General features: G+C 49.2%; 1 protein-coding gene across 1 annotated transcript in view; it reads right to left on the bottom strand.

The window, feature by feature from the left end:
• Nucleotides 1-2,088: 2,088 nt before the first annotated feature.
• LOC131697463 (origin recognition complex subunit 5-like) overlaps nt 2,089-20,813 on the bottom strand; it is a 52,267-nt gene continuing 33,542 nt past the window's right edge. Inside the window, exons 13-14 of the mRNA XM_058986487.1 lie at nt 11,183-11,293; nt 2,089-2,237 (exon numbers count right to left, since the gene is read on the bottom strand). Coding sequence (XP_058842470.1) covers nt 2,193-2,237; nt 11,183-11,293 — 156 coding nt within the window. The 3' untranslated portion in view covers nt 2,089-2,192. The remainder of the gene's footprint in view (nt 2,238-11,182; nt 11,294-20,813) is intronic.

The following is a 20,813-nucleotide window of genomic DNA, read 5'->3' as shown; positions in this document are numbered from 1 at the left end:
GTTACGAGGTCTCCGGCCCCGCGCTCGGCCTGGTTACGAGGTCTCCGGCCCCGCGCTCGGCCTGGTTACGAGGTCTCCGGCCCCGCGCTCGGCCTGGTTACGAGGTCTCCGGCCCCGCGCTCGGCCTGGTTACGAGGTCTCCGGCCCCGCGCTCGGCCTGGTTACGAGGTCTCCGGCCCTGCGCTCGGCCTGGTTACGAGGTCTCCGGCCCTGCGCTCGGCCTGGTTACGAGGTCTCCGGCCCTGCGCTCGGCCTGGTTACGAGGTCTCCGGCCCTGCGCTCGGCCTGGTTACGAGGTCTCCGGCCCTGCGCTCGGCCTGGTTACGAGGTCTCCGGCCCTGCGCTCGGCCTGGTTACGAGGTCTCCGGCCCTGCACTAGGCCTGGTTACGAGGTCTCCAGCCCTGCGCTCGACCTGGTTACGCGGTCTCCTCGTAAACACAAAACAGTCATCCCAACAGTAGCCCCAAGCACACAAAGTATTAAAACAAGTTAGAAGTTAACACTATAGGGTAATATTAAACTACGGTCACATCAACAGGTAAAGTAAGATCAGTTACAACAGTAAAACTCTCCCTTGGAAACAAACCCAAATTGAATATAAAGGCCAACATGCAGTACTAAGGGAGCTGGCAGCACTAAAAATAAACAAATCCCCTGGGCCTGATGGAATCTATCCTCAAGGAAACGAGAGAACACATTTTTAAACCAATATGTTATATATTCAATACATCTATAAATAAAAGGAGCCATCCCACTGGACTGGGACATTGGCAATGTTGTTCCTGTGTTTAAAAAGGGAGATAAATTTGACCCTGGGAACTACAGACCTGTATGCTTAACATCAATCAGATGTGAAATCATGGAAACTATAAAGGACCACAACTGAGGAATGTTTCTATAGTAACATTATAGGAGACAGCCAGCATGTGTTTAGGAAGGGTAGAGCTTGTTTAACTAATTCACTAGATTTCTTTCAGGAGGTGACTGCTAGAGTGGACAAGGACAGTGCGAATGACATCATCTGCTTAGATTTTCAAAAGGCATCTGACAAAGTACCGCCTGAAAGGCTATATCTAAATATGAAATCAGTAAAGTAGCAGTATGGATTCATAACGGGTTACAAGATAGGAAGCAGAGAGTTATAATCAGAGGCCAGGCATCAAACTGGAGTAACGGACCATTGCTATTGTTAATCTATATAAATGACTTGGACCAAGACATAATCAGTAAACTGCTAATTTTGCATACGACACAAAACTGGGAGGGGTAGCCAACTCCCAATCAATCAGTAATGAAATAGAGGAGGCTGTGTATGAAAAGGACTTGAGGGTAGTAGTGGAGGAATCTCTTAAGCCAACTAGACAGTGCAGAGAAGCTATAAAAAGAGGCAAACAGAATGCTAGGTTATACAGCCAAGACAGTGGAATTCAAATCTAGAGAAGTTATATTAAATTATACAATGCACTGGTACAACCACACCTAGAATACTGTGTCCAGTTCTGATCCCTGTATCATAAGAAAGACATCGAGGCATTGGAGAGAGTACAGAGGAGAGCAACACGATTCCTTCCAGGACTGAAGGGCATGTCATATGAAGACAGACTGAAAGAGCTGAATCTGTACAGCCTAGAAAGGAGGAGAGCCAGAGGAGACTTAATAGAGGGATTTAAAATGGTCAAGGAGTTTAGCAAAGTAACTGTTGAGAATTATTTCTCTCAGGTCACAGAGAACAGAACCAGGGGCCACAGGTGGAATCTGAAGAAGGGAATATTCAGAACCGAGAGAATGAGCTTTTTCACAGAAAAGGTGGTGAACCATTGGAACAGGCTGCCGAAGCAGAGACTATCAGAGCCTTCAAGAAAAGACTGGATGCTGTCATGACAACACTGTATAACCCTCTGTGACCATAATAAGACCTTTAGCGAGCCGCCTGGAGGAAGGGCGGTCCGTCTAGCCACGGATTCCCAGAGGTTTCATTGCCATACTAACCTGGTTAGGGGGTCTTGTTTATCCTCTCCTGAGTACTAACGGACCACGCTGGCACCGAAGCGAGTGAGCACAGGTGGGTCGAATGGCCTTTCCTCGTTCTGGGATGTCTTCTGTTCTTATGAAACACTTGTGTTGCACACCAGCCTTCCTCTCTGCAGCCCTCAGCTTCCAGGACAGGAGCGAGGTGGCAGTTCATATGACCTCAGAGTGGGGGGTGTACTGCATTAGCCCCCCCCAGCAGCACGGTCTGAAGACCAGAAACAAACATCCAGATACACTACACCATAAAAAACACATGTGCTCAACGCTGTAGACACGATTACTGCAGCTTATTCAACAATGTCCTGCTGAAACTTCTCTTCCACTACAGTACGTTCAGAATGACTATTTATACATATTTCATGAGAGATAAAAAAATGAAGCAGCCCTGGTTTACTCTGAAAAGAGACATTATTAAATAATATATGAGAAAAGCTTGATGGAGAAAAGGATGCAGCATGGCCTAGTTGTTTGGGCTGAAGGACTGGGGGCGAGTGGGCTTCCATGGCAATGCTGAGACCACAGCTTCAAGCCTCTCGGCTGTGCTGGTCACACGCCTCATTTAAAATGAAGCACCTGGACAGCTTGGCACAGGCGGCTCAGGGGTGCGTGTTGTATTGTACAAAATCCTAGTTTACATCCTAGTTTTGAGCAATTTTAGACCGATCTCCAATTTACCTTTTATAGCTAAGATCTTGGAGAAGGTAGTAGCCAATCAACTTAATATGTTTCTTGAGGAGAATAAAGTTCAAAAGCAGAGAAAGCATGGGAAACAAACAGGAGCTCTGAGGAATGAAAAGCTTCTACTGAGAGCAGCCACTTCACTGTGTACCAGCGCGACACCGAGACAATGGGGAGAGCAGGGAGTTCTCTCTAACTCTCTCACACACACACACACACACACACTGTGTACCAGTGTGACACCAAGACAATGGGGAGAGCAGGGAGTTCTCTCTCTCTAACTCTCACACACACACACACACACACACACACACACACTGTGTACCAGTGCGACACCAGGACAATGGGGAGAGCAGGGAGTTCTCTCTCTCTAACTCTCACACACACACACACACACACACACACACACAAACACACAGTGTACCAGTGCGACACCAGGACAACGGGGAGAGCAGGGAGTTCTCTCTAACTCTCTCACACACACTGTGTACCAGCGCGACACCGAGACAACGGGGAGAGCAGGGAGTTCTCTCTAACTCTCACACACACACACACACACACACACACACACACACACACACTGTGTACCAGTGCGACACCAGGACAATGGGGAGAGCAGGGAGTTCTCTCTCTCTAACTCTCACACACACACACACACACACACACACAAACACACACACACACACACACACACACACAGTGTACCAGTGCGACACCAGGACAACGGGGAGAGCAGGGAGTTCTCTCTAACTCTCTCACACACACACACACACACAGTGTACCAGTGCGACACCAGGACAATGGGGAGAGCAGGGAGTTCTCTCTCTCTAACTCTCACACACACACACACACACACACACACACACACAGTGTACCAGTGCGACACCAGGACAATGGGGAGAGCAGGGAGTTCTCTCTAACTCTCACACACACACACTGTGTACCAGTGTGACACCAAGACAATGGGGAGAGCAGGGAGTTCTCTCTCTCTAACTCTCTCACACACACACACACACACACACACACACACACACACACACACAGAGTGTACCAGTGCGACACCAGGACAATGGGGAGAGCAGGGAGTTCTCTCTCTCTAACTCTCTCACACACACACACACACACACACACAGTGTACCAGTGCGACACCAGGACAATGGGGAGAGCAGGGAGTTCTCTCTCTCTAACTCTCACACACACACACACACACACACACACACACACACACAGTGTACCAGTGCGACACCAGGACAATGGGGAGAGCAGGGAGTTCTCTCTCTCTAACTCTCACACACACACACACACACACACTGTGTACCAGTGTGACACCAAGACAATGGGGAGAGCAGGGAGTTCTCTCTCTCTAACTCTCACACACACACACACACAGTGTACCAGTGCGACACCAGGACAATGGGGAGAGCAGGGAGTTCTCTCTAACTCTCTCTCACACACACACACACACACACACACACACACACACACACACAGTGTACCAGTGCGACACCAGGACAATGGGGAGAGCAGGGAGTTCTCTCTAACTCTCACACACACACACACACACACACACTGTGTACCAGTGTGACACCAAGACAATGGGGAGAGCAGGGAGTTCTCTCTCTCTAACTCTCACACTCACACACACACACACACACACACACACACACACACACACAGTGTACCAGTGCGACACCAGGACAATGGGGAGAGCAGGGAGTTCTCTCTCTCTAACTCTCACACACACACACACACACACACACACACACAGAGTGTACCAGTGCGACACCAGGACAATGGGGAGAGCAGGGAGTTCTCTCTCTCTAACTCACACACACACTGTGTACCAGCGCGACACCGCAAAGTCCTGCATAAAAGATTAATTCTCAAACTGAACGCAGTAGGGATTCAAGGAAATGCATGCACATGGATTAGGGAGTGGTTAACATGTAGACAACAGAAAGTACTGATTAGAGGAGAAACCTCAAAATGGAGCGAGGTAACCAGTGGAGTACCACAGGGATCAGTATTAGGTCCTCTGCTATTCCTAATCTACATTAATGATTTAGATTCTGGTATAGTAAGCAAACTTGTTAAATTTGCAGACGACACAAAAATAGGAGTGGCAAACACTGTTGCAGCAGCAAAGGTCATTCAAAATGATCTAGACAGCATTCAGAACTGGGCAGACACATGGCAAATGACATTTAATAGAGAAAAGTGTAAAGTATTGCACGCAGGCAATAAAAATGTGCAGTATTGCACGCAGACAATAAAAATGGGCAGCAGTGTGGAGTAGTGGTTAGGGCTCTGGACTCCTGACCGGAGGGTTGTGGGTTCAATCCCCAGTGGGGGACACTGCTGCTGGACCCTTGAGCAAAGTACTTTACCTAGATTGCTCCAGTAAAAACCCAACTGTATAAATGGGTAATTGTATGTAAAAATAATGTGATATCTGTATAATGTGAAATAATGTATAATGTGATATCTTGTGACAATTGTAAGTCGCCCTGGATAAGGGCGTCTGCTAAGAAATAAAAAAAAAATAATAATAATAATTATAAATATCATATGGGAGATAGTGAAATTGAAGAAGGGAACTATGAAAAAGACCTAGGAGTTTATGTTGACTCAGAAATGTCTTCATCTAGACAATGTGGGGAAGCTATAAAAAAGGCTAACAAGATGCTCGGATATATTGTGAAAAGTGTTGAATTTAAATCAAGGGAAGTAATGTTAAAACTCTAAAATGCATTAGTAAGACCTCACCTAGAATATTGTGTTCAGTTCTGGTCACCTCGTTACAAAAAGGATATTGCTGCTCTAGAAAGAGTGCAAAGAAGAGCGACCAGAATTATCCCGGGTTTAAAAGGCATGTCGTATGCAGACAGGCTAAAAGAATTGAATCTATTCAGTCTTGAACAAAGAAGACTACGCGGCGATCTGATTCAAACGTTCAAAATCCTAAAAGGTATTGACAATGTCAACCCGGGGGACTTTTTCAACCTGAAAAAAGAAACAAGGACCAGGGGTCACAAATGGAGATTAGATAAAGGGGCAGAACAGAAAATCCGAGGCACTTTTTTACACAGAGAATTGTGAGGGTCTGGAACCAACTCCCCAGTAATGTTGTTGAAGCTGACACCCTGGGATCCTTCAAGAAGCTGCTTGATGACATTCTGGGATCAATAAGCTACTAACAACCGAACGAGCAAGATGGGCTGAATGGCCTCCTCTCGTTTGTAAAATGTTCTTATGTTCCAGGATGGGCAGAGTTCACTCTCCTCCTCAATCGGCTCAGCTGTGGGTCGATCACAGAAAGACAATAATGAAAAGCAACAACAACAACGTCGTGGACACACAGCCCCCGCCAAATTCAATATCACAGCTATCAGTCAAGGACCCCAATGTGATGCTCCCAATAACTAAATACCATTAACACCCAGTTTCATGACAACAGGATAAGCAGTTCTGATGTGACGTCTGCCCGTCCCTCCATGACTGCCTCCACTAAACCCCTCATCTCTCCAGTAAGACAGCAATTAGACTGTTTTCCTCCTGTTTCTTTATTATAAATTGCAAGCAAATCTCCTTCCTGTCAAACCTCATTATACTGAGAGACGCTGCCCAGAACACATGGCTCAGATTTCAACAGTGTTTGAATAATGCTGGCCACCAACTGGATCTGCAGCTAGATAAAAACAAATGATTAATTTCAAAAACCTTTTTAATTCTGGAGCTCTGATCAACGTGTTAATTGTTCTGCTGTTAGAAAGATAACTCTGAACGGCCAAGACAGGACCCCCTTTGAAAACAAATTGCTAATATCGGGGGGGGGGGGGCCGGCAAGGGAAAAGATCTGGAATTGAGAAATTTCAATCAGCAGCACATTAAAGCCCACCAGCCCCCCACACTCCCCGAGCCCACAAGAAGCAAACAACCTCCGAACGACCTTCCCAGATCTCCCAGAAACACAGCCTTAAATACGAAACACCGCTAATTGGGTACAGAGCTCTGCTGTTTATTCTCCGATTCTTTCCAAACTCCAAACTGGAACAGACTGGTGCCCTGAGCCAGTTTCTCCCACTCACTGTTAACCCCTTACTGCCCGAAGCGAGGGGGGTACGACTTCAGAAAACCTGTTGATCTCACCCTAACCCAAATCCGGACCCACCTGAAATGTGGTATTAGCTTAACTTACTTTGACTAATGAGATTTTAAATTCAATTGTACCGGTTTCAAATGAGGCACGTCAAGGGCGTCCCTGTGGCTCTGCTAGTAAACGTACTACAGCTTGCAGTGCAGGGTGAGCTGGAAGCCTAGGCTAGGGCCCACGGGGAGCGCTGTACTGGCCTCTGAGCTCGCTCTGGGTTAGGGAGGCTGGGACAGTCCACCTCACTACGTATCGACACCCCCTGCTGGTCCGGTCCAGCCACGCACCAGTCCAGACAGAGATTTCCCAGGCTAGAGCCTTGCCTCCGGGGCTCAGTGCCTCAATAACATCCACTGGTTAGGGTTGGTGGGCAGTAAGAGGAGATTGACTTGATCTCCCTGCTCCCTCCCAACAGAACAAAAAGCGTCCTTGTTTTCCACCTGGCCCTGGGCAGCAATGCTAATCTGACCGCATTCAAATACATTTTTTTAAACACGCCCTCAGGCTTCCCTGTGAATATAATTATTTTGTCAGGCTACATTAACATCAAACATTCACAAAGGTCACATTAAAAGCAGGGCAGGTCTCAGCAGCACTGGGAGCAGACAGTCAGTCAGTCAGTCAGCTCTGGTATGAGAGCGTGCAGTCAGTCAGTCAGTCAGCTCTGGTATGACAGCGTGCAGACAGTCAGTCAGCTCTGGTATGAGAGCGTGCAGACAGTCAGTCAGTCAGCTCTGGTACGAGAGCGTGCAGACAGTCAGTCAGCTGTGGTATGAGAGCATGCAGACAGTCAGTCAGTCAGCTCTGGTACGAGAGCGTGCAGACAGTCAGTCAGCTGTGGTATGAGAGCATGCAGACAGTCAGTCAGTCAGCTCTGGTATGACAGCGTGCAGACAGACAGTCAGCTCTGGTATGAGAGCGTGCAGACAGTCAGTCAGTCAGCTCTGGTATGAGAGCGTGCAGACAGTCAGTCAGTCAGCTCTGGTATGAGAGCGTGCAGACAGTCAGTCAGTCAGTCAGCTCTGGTACGAGAGCGTGCAGACAGTCAGTCAGTCAGCTCTGGTACGAGAGCGTGCAGACAGTCAGTCAGTCAGCTCTGGTATGAGAGCGTGTAGACAGTCAGTCAGTCAGCTCTGGTATGAGAGCGTGCAGACAGTCAGTCAGTCAGTCAGCTCTGGTACGAGAGCGTGTAGACAGTTAGTCAGTCAGCTCTGGTATGAGAGCGTGTAGACAGTCAGTCAGTCAGCTCTGGTATGAGAGCGTGCAGACAGTCAGTCAGTCAGTCAGCTCTGGTACGAGAGCGTGTAGACAGTCAGTCAGTCAGCTCTGGTATGAGAGCGTGCAGACAGTCAGTCAGTCAGTCAGCTCTGGTACGAGAGCGTGCAGACAGTCAGTCAGTCAGTCAGCTCTGGTACGAGAGCGTGTAGACAGTCAGTCAGTCAGCTCTGGTATGAGAGCGTGTAGACAGTCAGTCAGTCAGCTCTGGTATGAGAGTGTGCAGACAGTCAGTCAGTCAGCTCTGGTATGAGAGCGTGTAGACAGTTAGTCAGTCAGCTCTGGTATGAGAGCGTGCAGACAGTCAGTCAGTCAGCTCTGGTATGAGAGCGTGCAGACAGTCAGTCAGTCAGCTCTGGTATGAGAGCGTGCAGACAGTCAGTCAGTCAGCTCTGGTACGAGAGCGTGCAGACAGTCAGTCAGTCAGCTCTGGTACGAGAGCGTGTAGACAGTTAGTCAGTCAGCTCTGGTATGAGAGCGTGCAGACAGTCAGTCAGTCAGTCAGCTCTGGTACGAGAGCGTGTAGACAGTTAGTCAGTCAGCTCTGGTATGAGAGCGTGTAGACAGTTAGTCAGTCAGCTCTGGTATGAGAGCGTGCAGACAGTCAGTCAGTCAGCTCTGGTATGAGAATGTGAATTATCTGCTGAGCTCAGACAGCACAACTCTTCCTTGATCTTGTTGTCTCTTTGGTGCAGCAGGTCCCGAGTTCAGTCCAGCAGTACATCCTGTACCAATTCCACACCCACGGGGACAGACACAGCGAGTGGAGGCTGGTCCCACTAGGCTTGAGTTTGGCCCCTTGGCTTTCAGACCTGGAGTGAGATGCCGGTCCCTTTGCTGGGTGTATCGGACACCCTGAGAAGTCCGAGGGAGTGTGATTGGAGAATTCAGTGCAGGCGAAGATGGACAAGCTTTCCAATCGAATGGCAACACAGAGAACAGGTGAAAAGCACTGTGGGAAAAGCCTGACATCAGAAGAGGATTTCACAAGCGCTTCTGTGAATCTGATCCATTCTTCTGGTCAACTCCCTTGTGTGTCTTCCCTGTCACGTGATCCTTATCTGAATCTCAGCTTTGTTTTCAATCCTTGGGAGACATGTGGTTCAGTTTTCCACGGTGTACGCTCTGCTAGCGTTTCTTTGCGTGTTTGCTTACTGTAAGTTAAACTGGTACATGTGTGAGAGATAAACAGAGCAGGACTGACTCTGGAACAAGCGTCTGTGTAACCGGGCAGACACTGGGCGTGAACCTGCGACCCCGCGCCTTAACCACTGTGCAAAAGAGCCAGACTCATCGGCACTCGTGCTTTTAGAGCTTTTAATCTCACTCAATAAGGGTCAGGGCCTGTATCAGCAGTGCTGAGGTGCAGCTTGTATACGTGAGCCACTGCTGCCATCGTGTGGACAGCTGGCTGTATTGCATTTACTGTGATTGTATTTATTTATTTTCACCGGGATAGATGGACACATCATCCTAACAGTCATATAGATTTGAATTGAACCTACTGAAAAGCAAGGCTTTTTAACACTGTAATAAGTATCAGTTGATTGGTTGTATGAACTGCACGGGTGATTGTAAGTGTTAAGGGAATCGAAGGGCAGGGTAAATAAAGTAAATGAAGCCACTTGGCAAAGGCACTCCTGATTTAAAATGCGATGTGCTTTGCACAGGAGCAAAGCGCGTCATGCAAATACCACGGCAATCAGTGAAGTTCATCAACAGCACACTGCTCACACTGGGTTCAAATTAAGAAAGGAAGGAACCTACAGTTAAGAAACAGCAGGAAATTACAAAAAGGAAACGTGTGGAATTAGAAACCAGGGAAGTAAACGTTATCCACGAGGTTGAGAGAGATCTACTGTAAATCATGCAGGAGAAAAATCACCCAAATCACCATTAAAGGGTTTCTCAGGATCCCTGGTCATCGCTCCCTGTGCACAGAGGGCAGCCAGTGCAGAGAACACGCAGCACACCTGGTCATCGCTCCCTGTGCAGAGAACACGGGGCACACCTGGTCATCGCTCCCTGTGCACAGAGGGCAGCCAGTGCAGAGAACACGCGGCACACCTGGTCATCGCTCCCTGTGCAGAGAACACGGGGCACACCTGGTCATCGCTCCCTGTGCAGAGAACACGGGGCACACCTGGTCATCGCTCCCTGTGCACAGAGGGCAGCCAGTGCAGAGAACACGCGGCACACCAGGTCATCGCTCCCTGTGCACAGAGGGCAGCCAGTGCAGAGAACACGCAGCACACCTGGTCATCGCTCCCTGTGCACAGAGGGCAGCCAGTGCAGAGAACACGCGACATACCTGGTCATCGCTCCCTGTGCACAGAGGGCAGCCAGTGCAGAGAACACGCGGCACACCTGGTCATCGCTCCCTGTGCACAGAGGGCAGCCAGTGCAGAGAACACGAAACACACCTGGTCATCACTCCCTGTGCACAGAGGGCAGCCAGTGCAGAGAACACGCGACACACCTGGTCATCGCTCCCTGTGCACAGAGGGCAGCCAGTGCAGAGAACACGCGACACACTTGTGAAAACACTGCGTTTAAGAGTTCCTGATTACTGCAGGATCTGTTTTGAGATTTCTAATCAGTTACAGACGAGATCAGAAAGAAAGGGGCCAATGATTTCTCTGTGCAATAGGCCTGAGATCCCTTTCTCAAAGAGAACACTGCCCGATCCACGACACTGCCCGTGCGTTTGTGTATCGGTGAGGGACACAGCGCCAGCACTGCAGTGTGGGTCACACTGACCGATCCACTACACTGCCTGTGCGTTTGTGTATCAGTGAGGGACACAGCGCCAGCACTGCAGTGTGGGTCACACTGACCGATCCACTACACTGCCCGTGCGTTTGTGTATCAGTGAGGGACACAGCGCCAGCACTGCAGTGTGGGTCACACTGACCGATCCACTACACTGCCCGTGCGTTTGTGTAGCAGTGAGGGACACAGCGCCAGCACTGCAGTGTGGGTCACACTGACCGATCCACTACACTGCCTGTGTGTTTGTGTATCGGACACAGTGCAGCTCCACTGACCTGTGAGAAGATGTTGGCAGTCGGAGCCACTCGGCTGTCCACGATGCTGTAGAAGATGGCCAGCAGGCGGTCCAGGGGGAAGGGCTTCGGTCCCAGCAGGTGGTTACTGGTCTGAGAGAGACAGAGTGGGAGTTAGAGACTGGGGGGCTGCCTGACATCGAACCCACCCACACAGCTATACTGAAACACAGAAACAGAAACATTCAAACAGAGACTACAAAAGAAGTCTGCCAAATAGTGAGAATTTGAGAAAGAAAGAATTAATAAAAAAACATTTTAAAAAAAGACCCTGTGACAGGATGGACCGAGGTTTGAGACTCAGAGACAGTTTTAAGTTCAAAATAAAGATTTTTAATAAACAAAAATACAAAATAAATAGGCACGAGGGCCAAACAAAAAGGTTTTAAACATAAAATACACACAAAGCAAAAAGCAAAACTTACAAAAATAAAGGTTTCCAGGCTGGGCGTTGCCTTCACTGGAACAGAAAAACACCACATACAAACACACTCTTGCTTCTTGAACTCTCTTTCTCCTACTCTCTCCCTTAGCCAGGGCCTCTCCCCTGGCTTTTATCCCCTGTGGCTGGAGCCCAATTAATCAATAATTGCTGCTTATTCAATTAGGGCTCCAGCCACATTCTCACATGTTTTTCTGGCAGGGAGGAATTTTAACCCCCTCCCTGCCAGTCCCAACATGATCATAAAGACGGGGCAGTACCCCGTCACATATCCCCCCCCTTGTGCCAAGCACAACATGGCCTAAATGGCCACCTCCCCCCTCAGTCTCAGTCCCAGAAGAGGGGGAAGCACAGTGTCCATGGGGGTGGCCATGGTGGGACGTCCGGCACCACCCAATTCTTCGTGGCCAGCAGCTCCCTCTTCTGGGGCTCCGGCCACACACCATCTTGCCGCGAAAGTGCAGCTGGGGGAGCTGGTCTCCTGACCTCCCTCCCCCTCTTCATGGTCAGCAACTCCCCTCCGTGGGGCTCCGGCCACAGTGTAGCGACCCCAGGCGAAGCAGGATCCCCGAAGACCCCAAGCGACGGCAGCAGCAGCGGACCCTCGGGAGGCGACGGCAGCAGCAGCGGACCCTCGGGAGGCGACGGCAGCAGCAGCGGACCCTCGGGAGGCGACGGCAGCAGCAGCGGACCCTCGGGAGGCGGAGACGGGAACGGCGGCCCGGCTCCCTCTGCTGGCGGAGACGGGAACGGCGGCCCGGCTCCCTCTGCTGGCGGAGACGGGAACGGCGGCCCGGCTCCCTCTGCTGGCGGAGACGGGAACGGCGGCCCGGCTCCCTCTGCTGGCGGAGACGGGAACGGCGGCCCGGCTCCCTCTGCTGGCGGAGACGGGAACGGCGGCCCGGCTCCCTCTGGTGGCGGAGGCGGGAACGGCGGCCCGGCTCCCTCTGGTGGCGGAGGCGGGAACGGCGGCCCGGCTCCCTCTGGTGGCGGAGGCGGGAACGGCGGCCCGGCTCCCTCTGGTGGCGGAGGCGGGAACGGCGGCTCGTCTCCCTCTGCTGGCGGAGGCGGGAACGGCGGCTCGTCTCCCTCTGCTGGCGGAGGCGGGAACGGCGGCTCGTCTCCCTCTGCTGGCGGAGGCGGGAACGGCGGCCCCTCTCCCTCTAGTGGCGGAGGCGGGAACAGCAGCTCGTCTCCCTCTGCTGGCGGAGGCGGGAACGGCAGCTCGTCTCCCTCTGCTGGCGGAGGCGGGAACGGCAGCTCGTCTCCCTCTGCTGGCGGAGGCGGGAACGGCAGCTCGTCTCCCTCTGCTGGCGGAGGCGGGAACGGCAGCTCGTCTCCCTCTGCGGGCGGCTCACCCCTCTCTGGCTCTCGGGACGGCAGCTCCATCCCTTCTGGCTCTCGGGACAGCGGCTCCATCCCTTCTGGCTCTCGGGACAGCGGCTCCATCCCTTCTGGCTCTCGGGACAGCGGCTCCTCCCCTTCTGGCTCTCGGGACAGCGGCTCCTCCCCTTCTGGCTCTCGGGACGGCGGCTCCTCCCCTTCTGGCTCTCGGGACGGCGGCTCCTCCCCTTCTGGCTCTCGGGACGGCAGCTCCTCCCCTTCTGGCTCTCGGGACAGCGGCTCCTCCCCTTCTGGCTCTCGGGACAGCGGCTCCTCCCCTTCTGGCTCTCGGGACAGCGGCTCACCCCTCTCTGGCTCTCGGGACAAAGGCTCACCCCTCTCTGGCTCTCGGGACGATGGCTCACCCCTCTCTGGCTCTCGGGACGATGGCTCACCCCTCTCTGGCTCTCGGGACGATGGCTCACCCCTCTCTGGCTCTCGGGACGACAGCTCCACCTTCTTTATTGGAATGATTGGGGCGTCTCCCATATCTACCGCCAGGTAATTAATGACCATCAGGGCCAGCTCTGCGAAGGACGCCGGGTGATGCTGTTCCTCCCACTTTTCCCACCTCCCCCCATCTCGACGCCACAGTGTGTTGACAACTATGGGGAGGTTGTGGGAGAGGTCTGCCTCAGGGTGCATCAACCAGTCCCATATTTCCTGGGATGGTGGTGAAGGCGGTGATGTAGGAAGTGGTGGGATGGCTGCCGAGGACGGGGTTTGCAGCTGCTCCTGGTCCCGATTGTGGGGGCATCCTGCCCAGTTGTGGCCATCCACCTCACAGTACCCACACCAGTCAGCTGGTAGCCCATCTGGACAGGACCTCCATTGATGATCCACCTTCCCGCACCAAGAGCACCAGGGGAAAAGACTGGCTGGGTCCTCCAGCTGGGGTGGCTGTTGTTGCAGCAGCCTACATTTCTTCGGCTGCTGCTTCTCCTGCCTTTGCCGCTGTCTGCTCTTCCCCATTTTCAAAAAAAAACTCCCAAAATTCAAGAAAAAAAAAAAAAAAAAATTACTGCTCTGAGCCTCCAGGTGGCGCTCTCCCGTTTCTGACACCAAATGTGACAGGATGGACCGAGGTTTGAGACTCAGAGACAGTTTTAAGTTCAAAATAAAGATTTTTAATAAACAAAAATACAAAATAAATAGGCACGAGGGCCAAACAAAAAGGTTTTAAACATAAAATACACACAAAGCAAAAAGCAAAACTTACAAAAATAAAGGTTTCCAGGCTGGGCGTTGCCTTCACTGGAACAGAAAAACACCACATACAAACACACTCTTGCTTCTTGAACTCTCTTTCTCCTACTCTCTCCCTTAGCCAGGGCCTCTCCCCTGGCTTTTATCCCCTGTGGCTGGAGCCCAATTAATCAATAATTGCTGCTTATTCAATTAGGGCTCCAGCCACATTCTCACATGTTTTTCTGGCAGGGAGGAATTTTAACCCCCTCCCTGCCAGTCCCAACATGATCATAAAGACGGGGCAGTACCCCGTCACAGACCCCCAGGCAGGGAGTAAGCTCACTTGTATTTAGTAGCAGTAGATGGTATAGCAGCACTCTCATGTAGATCCAAATGGTGACGAACAATTCAAAAAAGATGGAGAGACAGGTACCCCATCAAAGATTATTTACTGACATAAAAAACTGTGTAAAACAACCACGCGCTTCGACACGTCCGCGTCTTCAACAGGTTACAAGTCATTTGTAAAAAAGGGTAGCATGAGTCAATTAAATACATCAAGTGGCTAACAATTATGACATCACTGTTACCGATCACTAATTAGACTAAACACAGGTTTAAAAAATAGCTGAGATCATTTACATCATTAATTAATTTCAAATTTGTGTGATCAGCTAGCTATCATTTATTTAAATGTGTTACATAAATCCATACTCAGTATTTGTTAATGTTCAAATAAATAGTTAATAATTTCAAATATAAGGCTAGACAGACACACAAAGGACATGAGAAACAGATCATAGGAAGTACAATTCCACAATGTCAAAGTAAATGTCAAACTCATTTCTAGCATTCGACATAAGACACACTATGTGCAGTGCACTGAATCTGGGTCTCAGTCTCCATGTACAGCACTCACTGCTCTGCAGATGAGAGAAGTTATATCCAGACAAAGAGCTTGAGCAGCTCTTTGAACTGGCATAAAGATCTACAAAAAGGGAAAAGTCCTTCAAAACACATGCAGCGTGTTTCCTTCAGTCCTTTAAACCAGGTCACTGGAATATCTCAGCAGACTCTTAGACGTGTCTGGAATTCTGAAACACAGCTGTGCCCAACAGACACACAGAGATCCAGAGATATCTCTGGAGAGAGAGACCGAGGAGACACACTGACATGGGACTCGATAAATAAGAACAGATAACAGACACACAGAGATCCAGAGATATCTCTGGAGAGAGAGACCGAGGAGACACACTGACATGGGACTCGATAAATAAGAACAGATAACAGACACACAGAGAGATCCAGAGATATCTCTGGAGAGAGAGACCGAGGAGACACACTGACATGGGACTCGATAAATAAGAACAGATAACAGACACACACAGAGATCCAGAGATATCTCTGGAGAGAGAGACCGAGGAGACACACTGACATGGGACTCGATAAATAAGAACAGATAACAAGACACACAGAGATCCAGAGATATCTCTGGAGAGAGAGAGACCGAGGAGACACACTGACATGGGACTCGATAAATAAGAACAGATAACAGACACACACAGAGATCCAGAGATATCTCTGGAGAGAGAGACCGAGGAGACACACTGACATGGGACTCGATAAATAAGAACAGATAACAAGACACACAGAGATCCAGAGATATCTCTGGAGAGAGAGAGACCGAGGAGACACACTGACATGGGACTCGATAAATAAGAACAGATAACAGACACACACAGAGATCCAGAGATATCTCTGGAGAGAGAGACCGAGGAGACACACTGACATGGGACTCGATAAATAAGAACAGATAACAGACACACAGAGATCCAGAGATATCTCTGGAGAGAGAGACCGAGGAGACACACTGACATGGGACTCGATAAATAAGAACAGATAACAGACACACAGAGAGATCCAGAGATATCTCTGGAGAGAGAGACCGAGGAGACACACTGACATGGGACTCGATAAATAAGAACAGATAACAGACACACAGAGAGATCCAGAGATATCTCTGGAGAGAGAGACCGAGGAGACACACTGACATGGGACTCGATAAATAAGAACAGATAACAAGACACACAGAGATCCAGAGATATCTCTGGAGAGAGAGAGACCGAGGAGACACACTGACATGGGACTCGATAAATAAGAACAGATAACAGACACACAGAGATCCAGAGATATCTCTGGAGAGAGAGACCGAGGAGACACACTGACATGGGACTCGATAAATAAGAACAGATAACAGACACACAGAGAGATCCAGAGATATCTCTGGAGAGAGAGACCGAGGAGACACACTGACATGGGACTCGATAAATAAGAACAGATAACAGACACACACAGAGATCCAGAGATATCTCTGGAGAGAGAGACCGAGGAGACACACTGACATGGGACTCGATAAATAAGAACAGATAACAAGACACACAGAGATCCAGAGATATCTCTGGAGAGAGAGAGACCGAGGAGACACACTGACATGGGACTCGATAAATAAGAACAGATAACAGACACACAGAGATCCAGAGATATCTCTGGAGAGAGAGACCGAGGAGACACACTGACATGGGACTCGATAAATAAGAACAGATAACAGACACACAGAGATCCAGAGATATCTCTGGAGAGAGAGAGACCGAGGAGACACACTGACATGGGACTCGATAAATAAGAACAGATAACAGACACACAGAGATCCAGAGATATCTCTGGAGAGAGAGACCGAGGAGACACACTGACATGGGACTCGATAAATAAGAACAGATAACAGACACACAGAGATCCAGAGATATCTCTGGAGAGAGAGACCGAGGAGACACACTGACATGGGACTCGATAAATAAGAACAGATAACAGACACACAGAGATCCAGAGATATCTCTGGAGAGAGAGACCGAGGAGACACACTGACATGGGACTCGATAAATAAGAACAGATAACAGACACACAGAGATCCAGAGATATCTCTGGAGAGAGAGACCGAGGAGACACACTGACATGGGACTCGATAAATAAGAACAGATAACAGACACACACAGAGATCCAGAGATATCTCTGGAGAGAGAGAGACCGAGGAGACACACTGACATGGGACTCGATAAATAAGAACAGATAACAGACACACAGAGATCCAGAGATATCTCTGGAGAGAGAGACCGAGGAGACACACTGACATGGGACTCGATAAATAAGAACAGATAACAGACACACAGAGAGATCCAGAGATATCTCTGGTCAGAGAGACCGAGGAGACACACTGACATGGGACTCGATAAATAAGAACAGATAACAGACACACAGAGATCCAGAGATATCTCTGGTCAGAGAGACCGAGGAGACACACTGACATGGGACTCGATTAATAAGAACAGATAACAGACACACAGAGATCCAGAGATATCACTGGAGAGAGAGACCGAGGAGACACACTGACATGGAACTAGATAAATAAGAACAGATAACAGACACACAGAGATCCAGAGATATCTCTGGAGAGAGAGACCGAGGAGACACACTGACATGGGACTCGATAAATAAGAACAGATAACAGACACACAGAGATCCAGAGATATCTCTGGAGAGAGAGAGACCGAGGAGACACACTGACATGGGACTCGATAAATAAGAACAGATAACAGACACACAGAGATCCAGAGATATCTCTGGAGAGAGAGACCGAGGAGACACACTGACATGGGACTCGATAAATAAGAACAGATAACAGACACACAGAGATCCAGAGATATCTCTGGAGAGAGAGACCGAGGAGACACACTGACATGGGACTCGATAAATAAGAACAGATAACAGACACACACAGAGATCCAGAGATATCTCTGGAGAGAGAGACCGAGGAGACACACTGACATGGGACTCGATAAATAAGAACAGATAACAGACACACAGAGATCCAGAGATATCTCTGGAGAGAGAGACCGAGGAGACACACTGACATGGGACTCGATAAATAAGAACAGATAACAGACACACAGAGAGATCCAGAGATATCTCTGGAGAGAGAGACCGAGGAGACACACTGACATGGGACTCGATAAATAAGAACAGATAACAGACACACAGAGAGATCCAGAGATATCTCTGGAGAGAGAGACCGAGGAGACACACTGACATGGGACTCGATAAATAAGAACAGATAACAAGACACACAGAGATCCAGAGATATCTCTGGAGAGAGAGAGACCGAGGAGACACACTGACATGGGACTCGATAAATAAGAACAGATAACAGACACACAGAGATCCAGAGATATCTCTGGAGAGAGAGACCGAGGAGACACACTGACATGGGACTCGATAAATAAGAACAGATAACAGACACACAGAGAGATCCAGAGATATCTCTGGAGAGAGAGACCGAGGAGACACACTGACATGGGACTCGATAAATAAGAACAGATAACAGACACACACAGAGATCCAGAGATATCTCTGGAGAGAGAGACCGAGGAGACACACTGACATGGGACTCGATAAATAAGAACAGATAACAAGACACACAGAGATCCAGAGATATCTCTGGAGAGAGAGAGACCGAGGAGACACACTGACATGGGACTCGATAAATAAGAACAGATAACAGACACACAGAGATCCAGAGATATCTCTGGAGAGAGAGACCGAGGAGACACACTGACATGGGACTCGATAAATAAGAACAGATAACAGACACACAGAGATCCAGAGATATCTCTGGAGAGAGAGAGACCGAGGAGACACACTGACATGGGACTCGATAAATAAGAACAGATAACAGACACACAGAGATCCAGAGATATCTCTGGAGAGAGAGACCGAGGAGACACACTGACATGGGACTCGATAAATAAGAACAGATAACAGACACACAGAGATCCAGAGATATCTCTGGAGAGAGAGACCGAGGAGACACACTGACATGGGACTCGATAAATAAGAACAGATAACAGACACACAGAGATCCAGAGATATCTCTGGAGAGAGAGACCGAGGAGACACACTGACATGGGACTCGATAAATAAGAACAGATAACAGACACACAGAGATCCAGAGATATCTCTGGAGAGAGAGACCGAGGAGACACACTGACATGGGACTCGATAAATAAGAACAGATAACAGACACACACAGAGATCCAGAGATATCTCTGGAGAGAGAGAGACCGAGGAGACACACTGACATGGGACTCGATAAATAAGAACAGATAACAGACACACAGAGATCCAGAGATATCTCTGGAGAGAGAGACCGAGGAGACACACTGACATGGGACTCGATAAATAAGAACAGATAACAGACACACAGAGAGATCCAGAGATATCTCTGGTCAGAGAGACCGAGGAGACACACTGACATGGGACTCGATAAATAAGAACAGATAACAGACACACAGAGATCCAGAGATATCTCTGGTCAGAGAGACCGAGGAGACACACTGACATGGGACTCGATTAATAAGAACAGATAACAGACACACAGAGATCCAGAGATATCACTGGAGAGAGAGACCGAGGAGACACACTGACATGGAACTAGATAAATAAGAACAGATAACAGACACACAGAGATCCAGAGATATCTCTGGAGAGAGAGACCGAGGAGACACACTGACATGGGACTCGATAAATAAGAACAGATAACAGACACACAGAGATCCAGAGATATCTCTGGAGAGAGAGAGACCGAGGAGACACACTGACATGGGACTCGATAAATAAGAACAGATAACAGACACACAGAGATCCAGAGATATCTCTGGAGAGAGAGACCGAGGAGACACACTGACATGGGACTCGATAAATAAGAACAGATAACAGACACACAGAGATCCAGAGATATCTCTGGAGAGAGAGACCGAGGAGACACACTGACATGGGACTCGATAAATAAGAACAGATAACAGACACACAGAGAGATCCAGAGATATCTCTGGAGAGAGAGACCGAGGAGACACACTGACATGGGACTCGATAAATAAGAACAGATAACAGACACACAGAGAGATCCAGAGATATCTCTGGAGAGAGAGACCGAGGAGACACACTGACATGGGACTCGATAAATAAGAACAGATAACAGACACACAGAGAGATCCAGAGATATCTCTGGAGAGAGAGACCGAGGAGACACACTGACATGGGACTCAATAAATAAGAACAGATAACAGACACACAGAGATCCAGAGATATCTCTGGAGAGAGAGACCGAGGAGACACACTGACATGGGACTCAATAAATAAGAACAGATAACAGACACACAGAGAGATCCAGAGATATCTCTGGAGAGAGAGACCGAGGAGACACACTGACATGGGACTCGATAAATAAGAACAGATAACAGACACACAGAGAGATCCAGAGATATCTCTGGTCAGAGAGACCGAGGAGACACACTGACATGGGACTCGATAAATAAGAACAGATAACAGACACACAGAGAGATCCAGAGATATCTCTGGTCAGAGAGACCGAGGAGACACACTGACATGGGACTCGATAAATAAGAACAGATAACAGACACAGAGAGATCCAGAGATATCTCTGGAGAGAGAGAGACCGAGGAGACACACTGACATGGGACTCGATAAATA

The sequence above is a fragment of the Acipenser ruthenus genome, chromosome 14, assembly GCF_902713425.1.
Source record: "Acipenser ruthenus chromosome 14, fAciRut3.2 maternal haplotype, whole genome shotgun sequence".
Lineage (NCBI taxonomy): Eukaryota > Metazoa > Chordata > Actinopteri > Acipenseriformes > Acipenseridae > Acipenser > Acipenser ruthenus.
Note: the sequence above shows the minus strand (reverse complement) of the source record. Positions and strands in the feature narration are given on the sequence as shown.